Source organism: Eptatretus burgeri, chromosome 15 (assembly GCF_056783735.1).
Source record: "Eptatretus burgeri isolate ZD-2024b chromosome 15, Ebu_testis_v1, whole genome shotgun sequence".
NCBI lineage: Eukaryota > Metazoa > Chordata > Myxini > Myxiniformes > Myxinidae > Eptatretus > Eptatretus burgeri.
The window spans coordinates 67,361,909-67,372,700 of record NC_140975.1 but is presented as its reverse complement, the minus strand read 5'-3'; the positions used below and the strand labels follow the sequence as shown (position 1 = coordinate 67,372,700).

The 10,792-nt window shown below is 45.3% G+C and overlaps 1 protein-coding gene across 1 annotated transcript; it reads right to left on the bottom strand.

Annotated features, from left to right (window-relative positions):
- Positions 1-413: 413 nt before the first annotated feature.
- On the bottom strand, positions 414-10,450 carry LOC147012401 (uncharacterized). The gene is made up of 9 exons (XM_085856388.1): positions 10,327-10,450; positions 9,789-10,017; positions 4,782-4,855; positions 4,329-4,384; positions 3,858-3,912; positions 2,059-2,168; positions 1,136-1,303; positions 969-1,052; positions 414-643 (listed from the first exon to the last, which is right to left on the bottom strand). The coding sequence occupies exons 1-9, from the start codon at positions 10,448-10,450 to the stop codon at positions 494-496; spliced, it is 1,050 nt and encodes a 349-aa protein (XP_085712514.1). The 3' UTR covers positions 414-493.
- Between the last annotated feature and the right edge of the window lie 342 nt (positions 10,451-10,792).

Below are 10,792 nucleotides of genomic sequence, written 5' to 3'. Positions count from 1 at the left end.
TTGTTCACCACCACCTCTTATCGTCCCCCATCCAAATCCTCGATCTTTTCTACCTCTGTTAATCCACCCCAAACCCACCTCTTTCAAATTCCCTGCTTTCTTTCCTGAAAGTCCCTGTAGTGTCCATCTTGTATACCCCATGTTCCCCACCACATCCCTTTCCCTTCCACAGATCTCCTAATGTCTCTGTACCCCACTGTTTTGTCCTTCCCACTCCCGCCCCTCCTGTCTCATGCCCCCCTTGCTGTGGGTTGTGTGTTAGCTCTCATACGAGCCTCGACAATGTATACAAAAATAAAAAAGTGCATTCCCAAGAATGTGCCACAGCACTTTGTCCACAAAAGGAGGGTCAAGAAGGGGACAGAATGTTCGCTGGTAACTTTAAATTGAGGGAGAGGTAAACATACCTTCTAAGGATGGCAAAACGAGAACCAACTTGCTGGGCATGTGCCCATCGAATATCCTGAATTGAAGTGGCGACCCATGAGTAGGATCATCCATCCTCCATCACCAATCTTTTATGTGGAATATCAAGTGCTTGCGTTCCATGAACTTTAAAACTGTAGAGTACCGTGTAGTCTGGATGACCCCAGTTGTTCAACACTTTCAGCTTGATGATTCTAAAAGCTGTTTCTGGAACCATCTACATGGGAAGGCACACAGGAAAGGAGAGAAAAGATGGAAAAAGTTGTAATTTTTGTTTTTATTACATTATCTACGGAGAAAACAAACTGTTACTGTGAACTGTTCATAATATCCGAAGGACAATTTAGAGCAAATCAACACACCACGTATCTATGTCTGACAAGATCTCCCACCCATCACAGGAATACATCAGCCAAACTATCATCATCTGTTGACCTCACTGGTGATATAATATAGAAACAATACTGAGAGCATTTCCTCTCTGTGCCCACCTGGAAATATCCAAACAGATTTCCATCACAAACCAAAGGTTGATCCCTCACCTGCACTATGAATCGTTGCACCGGTTTTCCAGTTACGAGGTACTTGTATATACTGAGTAAGGTGCTTTTTCCATTGAGAATGCCCTGCAAACGAACAGACACAACTTGTCAGGATGGTGGCATTTGTTGTATATTTAATAGAACCGTTGAAGGGAAGGACGACGTACGTAAACCGCAAAGTGTTTTGGAGCGCTGATGATGTTTCCGGTCGGGGATGCGGACACAGGAATGTGTTCCAGAGTGAAGGCCATTATATTCACTGTGCATGACAGCTTGATGGTAACCTCAGCGCTTCGACCTTCTGCTGCCCAACCGGAGCCGACAGACACTTCGGGCTGTGGAGGGAATGGGAAGACAAACATGGAGAAGGATAAAGAGCAGCTTTCACTGTTACATTACACAAACTACTGAACTCCACCTTTTTTATACCTTAACCTGTAATAACTTTTCAAAACTAAAACATTTTCCACCTGAATATTTTCAAAACTAAATGTAAGTTTCATACTCTGTTTTCAATGTGCATTGGAAAAACAAAATGGCTGCTCATGAGAGCATTGGATTGGTTTTACAAAGGGTGGAGGTTCAAATCCGGTAAAGTTGGAGGTTGGAAGGATTTTGGATTCTTCGGAGCTCCTGGAAACCGAGCCTGTCTTTAAAGAATTACCTTGTCTGTATCTGATTGTTGATAAACCCCAGCTGGCTCAATAATGCCCTTTTAAGTGAGGGACAATCTGTCCATCCCACCTGGTCTGGCCTACTTTGGTGACTTGGTCGACATTTGGTGGTTGAGTGAAAATAACTTCAGAACAACTTGGGATGGACACGAAACGGTATCGATGAAATGGCAGTGCCAGGTAAAACCTTTACCGAATGAATGAGTGAATGAGTGAGCAGAGCCTGTATCTCGACCTCTCTTTCACGAAGACCATGTGAATTGATTGCTCCAACAGTTATACTATGTGTCTCTCTCAGGTATCAAATGTGATTGGATACAGGTAGGAATATGAGATGAAATGAAGATATAAATGTTTCATGAGATAAGATTTCTCTTCAACATCATGAACTCATGAACCGAGTTCGTTCAGCATACCTTTATGATATTTATTGGAGGAATGAAGTACGGCTGGATGACGAAAGAGAGAAACTTCACGTTTCCAGTCATGTAACTCCTCATTTTCGGGTTGGAGAGGATACGTCCACCTGGTTGGGGAGGAGGGGTGATAAGGAAATATTCACATTAACCATCAACTGTTTTACCTCATTTACACTCAACAGCTTAAACCTTCATCAAGCCATGACAGGTTTGTTGAGGTACAAAGTCAAGGCTCATGGAAAAGCGAGAACGGTCAATGGATCAGGATGCATTAGGACAAACGGAACAGTTGGGGGGGGGGGGGCAATCAACAGTGACATTGAAGGACAAAATAGAGGGAAACTTGGACAATGGGGTCAGGAAAAATGGGGTGGACAGGATGAATACAGAGTAAAGTTCTTCCCCTCCCCTCTCCTTTCCTCTACCCCTTTCCCCACTCTCCTATATCTCTATCTATTGGGTCGCCTAAATAGGTGACCCTTATTGTTGGTAATTCTGTCTGTTTGTTTGGATGTTTGTTCGTTTGTCATCAGCATAATTGGTAGTAAACTGGGCGGATTTTGACCAAACTCGGGTGGTAGGTACATCTTATGACCTAGTGCTTTGGAAATTGTGATGGTTGCTCGGGACGCTTTGGTTCCCTTGCAACAACCGAAAAACCTTCAAAATCTGTACCGTTCACGCGAAATCAATTCCGAAAGCCATTATCCCACGTAGGGTTTTGAAATTTGGCAAGAATGATCTACAGGCGATGCTTTATCAAATATATTCCGTTTTTTGTGATGTATGGAATACTTTACCCACAGCGCCCCTACAATTAGGGTATGCACGAAAATTGGCGAAAATTGAAGGCCCCCAGCGACCAGGTGAGTGCATCGATACGAATGAAACTTTGCAGGTTCATGGTACTCAAATGAGTACTGCAACTTTGCCTCAGGACATATTGACCGATTTCGCTTAGGTCAGGGGTCAAAGGGCAATTAGTGAAAAAAATCGATAATATGCGAGAGCTGGAGGTGCCTTTGCGCCAAATGCTACTCCTCCTGGGGTTATGGTCGGATGGTCATGAAAATTCACGCTAATCGTCTGGAATACATTGTGCACAAACGATCGAGCCGGATTTCGATTTCGATCTTTGTTCACCCACAGCACCCCCTCGAACTTTGGGGATTTCCGATTTCAAACCGCATTTTCGGTACTTTTCATTCAAATGGATACAGAGTAGTCATCAGTAGATGGAACTGGATGAGATTTGATATGCATAACCTTAAGGTGATTCCCTATCCGCTACATGACATCCATTTTGCTCTATATCTTATAGTTTCCATGCTCGGCGATCCATTGCCGCCTACTGGCTTGTATCTCTATCTCTATCTATCTCTCTCTCCCGATCATTTGGGAGTGAAACCTTAGTCCATGGAATGATTGGTCCTGCATATGGACGAAACTTTGTTGTTGTCGTTCTTCAAATATTGTCTCGACCTTACCCTGTTGATCTTCTGTACAGGTGGACTCTTCCTCTTATGGATATAGACTTCCATATTTGTTGAAACTAAAATAGTGTTTGGGTGTAAAAGTGATGACACGTTGGTAAATGACGTCATGATCTTACTTTCTCTGAACAATTTTTAGGATATCTTCCTTGATGATCAAGTAATATCATGGAAAGTTTTACACTCGGTGGTTTCCCATTGCCTCCCTTGTGATGGTCAGGGCAGGAATTTGAAATTTGTTCAATTATTTCTGGAACTTGTATCATGATAACTCGTTAAGAAAGGAAATTAAATAAAACTTACCCTTCGAATCCGCTGCGAAATCATATGACCAGTCAATTCTGTCATAATCAGAATTCTGTTGGAGGGATTGGGAATAAGTTGATCACGTGAGAAAAACACAAAGTTTAGGATTTAACATTATTTTCTATTTCTAACCTTTGCGTCATCGACGTTCATTGTTGTATCCATGCCTGGTTTATCATGTCTGGAAATACGAGCAATGAGACAAAAACTAAATCTGGGGACCTTTACTTAATATATTCCTTATTACAGTGAGTTTCACACAAAGCATGGCCATTCGTTGAAAGCCGTGCTCATCCCACAATATTTAAATTCTCTTATTAGAATTGTTCAGATGTACGAGGTGCTTCATCCCAGGGACTAATGTGTGGATAATCATCTCTCCCAATGATGGGTTAAATCAGTGGAGAAATTCTCTTCAAGTGACTTTTGCTGTTAAAGGAACAAAACAGATTCCTCGCTGGTACTCACCGGGTTGTAGTGGTGCTCGACAGGTACCAAACCAGTTTCCTTGTGTATGTTGACATCTGATGGGGTTATGAAGGAGAAAAATAAAATTAATTTGTTATTTTTATCATTTTATAAACAGATCCTGAAAAAAATAATAAAATAATGGAATGAAATCATGAAGAAGGGCCGAGAGGTGTGCACACTCTCCTCTGAGCTGTCGAGCATGGGTTCAAATTCTGATTCAGCTACGAGCTCCCGTCCTGGTGTTTCGGCAGTACAAGGCATCAATGCACGTGCCGACCCTCGGACGGATATGAATGGACGACCTAGTGGATGACCGAGTGAGGAGTTGGTTCCCAGCCAAGGAAATGTTCACTTGTCATGGAAAAACCGATGTTCTGGACACAAACCAGAAATTAAAGAAGGTGTAAACTTGCCGCTGGAAGTAAATCCGTTCGCAAAAGTTCAACTTACCCATGTGAGTCACAAAAGAAGTCATCATGAACATCATCAGCACCAGGAACCAGAGGAAAGCACCAGTGTAGGACCTGAAAAACATGTGGATCATCAACATATGGTGTTGGTGTACGGGATGTGATGTGCTGCTTGGTCCAAAACCGCAGGAGAGTTCTGTTTGGGAAGGCAACATGTTGTCATCCCTTTGGTAGTCTGTTGGCCGATGTGCTATCGTGGGTTTGAACATCTCCTCGTGCTGTGTTACAGGGCGATCTGCCTTGGTGAGATTAAGCTGGACGTCCTGTCACTCATGGAAAGATGAAAAATCACATCTTTACAAAATGGTGCGTTAATGTTGAAGAGGTGGGATGGGCTACGTTTACAAACATTTACTAATTTCAACAACTTCACCTTAAATATACATGGCACTCTTCTTCTTTATAAATACAGAGTACTCATTCATTTTTTGTTGTCTTTCTGTAATCCTACACTAATAACAATCAATGCACACAATGTATTACTGACATCAACACACGATGTACAGATAACCTGTATCCTCACCGACAGGAAATCTTGCATACAAGCATACGAGAAGCTATGCCATGGAGAATTTGCCGCCAACCCAGACGTGTCAACTTTCCTCTCCATTGTCAGTCGCAACAAAGTTTCTGTCCGACACCTTGCTGGTCAATGTACCATCTGACTTTGCCAGTCACAATGCCCCTGATTGTGACTATCCTTCATGCAAGATTTGCCCCTTTATGGCACACAGATGACTCCGTTGTTAGAGGGTTGTCTATCTGCGATATTGTTGTGGACAATACGAGACTCCCCTTCACCAGCAGAGCAGCTTGGCTATCCGTACAATCAGAACATCCCGACTTGCACCTCACCCATGCTCACCGCATCCATGGGACCCGACCTTCGAAGAAGCTTACCAACATCAATGACGTGAAACATCAACTCATTTCTGCGACAATCGCCAGGGACGGCATTCTGGTCATTTGTTGTAATGAATCATACCTTCCCACATGCGAGTGCATCGTCGTTCCCTGCCAGGTCCTATATGGTCTTCTTACCGCCCTACATATGTATCTAGATCACCCCTTGTGTCACCAGCTTCTCCATCCTTAACATGGAAAGGGCGATTAAACATATCTCCACTGGATGTCACCAGTGTGCCTCACTCAACAAAATTCCACACACCATTTTTAAGCAGACAACGTCCGATCCACCAGAATCCAATGGCACGTAATTTGCAGGGGACATCGTGAAACGTTCTCGACAGCTTGTTCTTATCCTTAAAGAGCATGTCACATCTTAAACTGTAGCCTGTTTGGTGGATAATGAATGTCACGTCACTCGATGTGACGCTGTAGGTAGACTGTGTGTTGATCTTTAAACTTTGAATGGACCAGACACAGTTATTCGGACTGACCCTGCTTCAGGATTTGTCTCACTCATGGACGATGACATTCTCCAATAATAGACAATAAACTTAGTAATCGGATGTGTAAAGAACCGTAACAAAAATCATGTCTCGACAAAGCTATTGAAGAACTCGAGGGCGAGCTCTTATGTCAGAACAATCAGTTACCTCGAACCGACCAACAATTGCTTGAAGAACAACGCGATCAACACACTTCAAACCACCATGACAGTGAGAAGCCAAAGGCCCCTGTTGGTGAGGCTCATGAACCCACACAATCTCCAAGCTAACCGTAACAGGTCTCGAGCCCGTGATCGGTATCTGGTTGTTGTGGTGCATGGGTCACGGTGGAACGTCCAAGTTTTCCGGTACTTAACTCAAGAGCATTTCCGATCGAGTTTATAAATCAGAACGTTACACGGTCCCTCCTTGCTCTGACAGTGTTTGCACATACTCACGGAAGAGGAAAGGTGATGAATCCTTCGACGAGAGTGATCTACATCACCAACAACCAACTTGACCTTCACACCCACCCCACATTCCTTGTCAGCTATCATCACTCATCAACATGGATGAGTCGACCACACCTGCCTCTGATCCAATTCCGTCCGACAATGCCACGGCCCAACCTTCACGTGCTGATCAGGCTCAAGCGCCCACTGAATCTTGTGGATCGAAGAACATCGACCTTGCTGTGGCTCAGACACTCAACTCGTCTACGTCGTCCACCCAGGCAGTTTAATAATTAGCATTTGGATTTTCCAAGTAATATGTAAATGATGGTCCGAGTCATGAGGTCGTTTTGTTTTTTGACTGCAATAGTTTTATTATCAGTCCTGGAATTTCTCATGATAAACACCATGTCAGGATTGGACTCTGTTCATTTATCATTCAGAACGGTGACGTCACAAACTGTTTGGTTTCCGATATTTGTATTTCATTTTCAATTGTTCCTCGACATGTATTTTCCTCTCTAACCACATGTATTTTCCTCTGTAACCACATGTGTTTTCCTCTCTAACCGCATATATTGGCCTCTCTAACCACATGTATTTCCTCTGTAACCACATGTATTTTCCTCTCCAACCACATGTATTTTCCTCTCTATAACCACATGTATTTGCCTCTCTAACCACATGTATTTTCCTCTCTAACCACATGTATTTGCCTCTCTAACCACATGTATTTGCCTCTCCAACCACATGTATTTGCCTCTCCAACCACATGTATTTTCCTCTCCAACCACATGTATTTTCCTCTCCAACCACATGTATTTTCCTCTCCAACCACATGTATTTTCCTCTCTAACCACATGTATTTTCCTCTCTAACCACATGTATTTTCCTCTCTATAACCACATGTATTTGCCTCTCTAACCACATGTATTTTCCTCTCTAACCACATGTATTTTCCTCTCTAACCACATGCATTTTCCTCTCTAACCACATGTATTTTCCTCTTTAACCACATGTATTTGCCTCTCTAACCACATGTATTTTCCTCTCCAACCACATGTATTTGCCTCTCTAACCACATGTATTTCCTCTCTAACCACATGTATTAGCTTTGTTGAAATGAAATTGATGGAAACAAACTTTTAATTTATGAGAATAAAACACATTCGGGGGATTCACCATTTGTGTTTGTTGAGTGTCAAGTTCAATGTCCTTTCCTGATTGAACATCTGACGTTGAAATCATCCCTTACCTGTAAACCCTAATTATAGACATCGGGGACAAGTTGTATCGTTTGTAAACTTATAAATCATATACATATTGTTGCGGATTCGCGCCCGCCGGCGTGCTGACGGCCACGTAACTCGAATCGCGGCACGTCGCCCACCGGACGGACAATCCAGTCGTGACCCTCTCGGACTAACGCCGGGAACCAGTCACGGGTGGACCTTTCGGTCTCACCGCGATCGAGCCAATCAGCCCCCGCGTGGGATAGGGTTGCTCGCCGAATTCGACCTACCTAAGTACCCACGCGGAGGGTAGACCGGGCGATCGCACCTCGCCGCAGGTCGACTTCGGACACGGGCCACTTAAGCGACCCGTTCCGTACTATCAGAATAACCGAGCGGTGTTATCGTCGACCTCGACGGTTCGATTAATTATCGGGCGTATTCAGCCCACTACCAACCCTTTACGTGAAGCAAGATGGGGATTCAATAGAGGAAAAGACGAAGCGAAGCGGGAGAACAGTTCAATAATAAAGCACATTTATTCGCGACGAACGGAAAGCACACATATACAATTCCACCAAAAGCACACAGAAAAGAAAAACACAATTCAATTTACACAAAAAGCAAATGTAAAAGCGAAAACACAATGCAGAGCTAATACCGACTACCGAGCACACGGCAACACTTATACAATTCTACTTCACAGACGGCGCCGACAACACATACCCAAAACCAAGGAAAAGAATACCCTCAAGGATGAGGCGGGCCTGAGGCCGAGACCGGGTCGGGCCTACCCGTCTGGTGATGAGACGCGGAGCGGCGATGGTGCCTCAACTCCGCGGGCCTTGCGGGCAGTGTCTGGTAGGGGGTGGGAAAGGGGCCCCCTTGGTCGCACTATCTCAGCGCGGGGGGAAACAGGAGGGGGTTGCTGATGCTCGGGGTATAGAGGATTTTTATTGTCCCGCGACGAGCGTCTCCACCTCGGCCAGGTCGCGCTGTCGGCCTCCCTGGGGTGCAGCTCCCTGCACGACACGAGCACCCCCTCGTCTGCCCTCGCCGCCTCTCCACAGCTCCGTCCCCTCCGTTCCGACTCCAACGCACACGACGACCAGCTCCTTCTTGCCAACTCCACCGCCCGCGAAGTCTTGACTCTGTTCCCTCTCGACTCTCCTACTCTCCTACTCTCTCGACTGACGAACACGGTCGCTTTTTATCAGCCCCGTAGCTTCGCCCTCTCATCTTTGACCCCCTCCCTTCGACCTTTCACCTCGCTCCCCATTGGCCCGAGAAAAGTGGGCGTGAATGCTTTTTGATCCATAAATTTGCATATATCGATCGCCCTCCAACGCCCTGGGGCGGGGCCAATTCGCCCCTCGCTCACCGATTGGACGGCAAAAAGTGGGCGTGTGTCGTTTTTGATCCGTTTTTGAAGCACAAAATCCGTGATTTCGTACACGCTGTTCGGCGGCGCGCCCTGCACGAGTCCAACACCGGTACCCACAGGCGGCGCAAGAACGGTGGCGATGCGACGGTTGCGAGGTGTGATGTGAAGGTCGTGGTGGTTGTGGTGAAGCGGTGGTTGGTGGTGGTAACAATGGCGGTTGGTCCAAATTAAAGATAGTAAAAGAAAAACGGCTATCCTGAAGAGTCGCAGCACGCATAAATGACATGTATTCCCACTAGACAACGGGTTTGGGCCTAACTACACATGTACTTACCGAGATATCTCACCTAAGGGACCTGAATGGTGGTTTGCGAATTTGGTAACCACAACAATATATAAAGATGTTCGTGTGAAAGGGATTTTTAAATTTATTTCACTCCAAGATGATCACAGTTTATTTAATATTTTCCCAAACTCCTCCTTCCTCACCTCCTCCTCTTCAACCTGTCCTGCCATGTTCCCTCTTACCTGGAAACGTGTTCCTCCTCATCGTCCCCCAACCAGGGCACTTCTTTATCCTCACAAAACATGGATTCTTCTTTCTCCCACCAAGGCTTGTGTGCAGGTAAGCGAGCCGTTGGTGCACGCCTCTTCGTCGGTTTGCACATCCCGCCATAATAAGGGACGATGACGTCTCGAAGTCGACCATTCCAGACACCCCCGGTTGGTGGTCGAGACGATGAGACATGAATCGAACCTACAAACAAAAAGGGTTCAAGTGATCACACACTTCACATATCCACGCTGTAAGCAAGCAGTATACCTGGGGTGTGTTCAGTTACCGAGCAGCTAGCTATCGCTTGCCGAGCAGCTAGCTATCGCTTACCAAGCAGCCTGCTATCGCTTACCAAGCAACTAGCTATCGCTTACCGAGCAACTAGCTATCGCTTACCAAGCAGCTAGCTTTCGCTTTCCGAGCAACTAGCTATCGCTTACCGAGCAACTAGCTATCGCTTACCGAGCAGCTAGCTATCGCTTACCGAGCAGCTAGCTATCGCTTACCGACCCAGCCGTTCCTTGTTCACAGTTAAAAAGGAGTGCTTGCTTGAGTGCTGAAGACACTCGGGGAGTGCTCGACAAGAAACTTGGAAACTGAACACACCCACAAACTTGGTTGTTGGCTGCATCATTTCTGGGGATGTTGTTACCCGACTTAGATGAAAATTTTAGAAGATGGTAGGAACCAACACACAATGGTCTACTCTTTTCAAAAGGAATCAGAATAGAAAACTCAAAGCAGAATCCCCTCCCTGCGATGAGTTTTCTCAACACCAGGTATTTCATTCACGCTTTGGGATCATCACGTGATCGAGCTCACCTGGAGGACGTCCAGAACTGAAGAAGATGAAGACGTTGGAGGTCGAGGATGAAATTGGGGGGTGGGGGGAAGAGAAAATCAAAGAGAACATGATGAACCTCATCAAACAAGGATCTCTATGTTCATCTCTATAATATGAGGAACACGTGGAGCT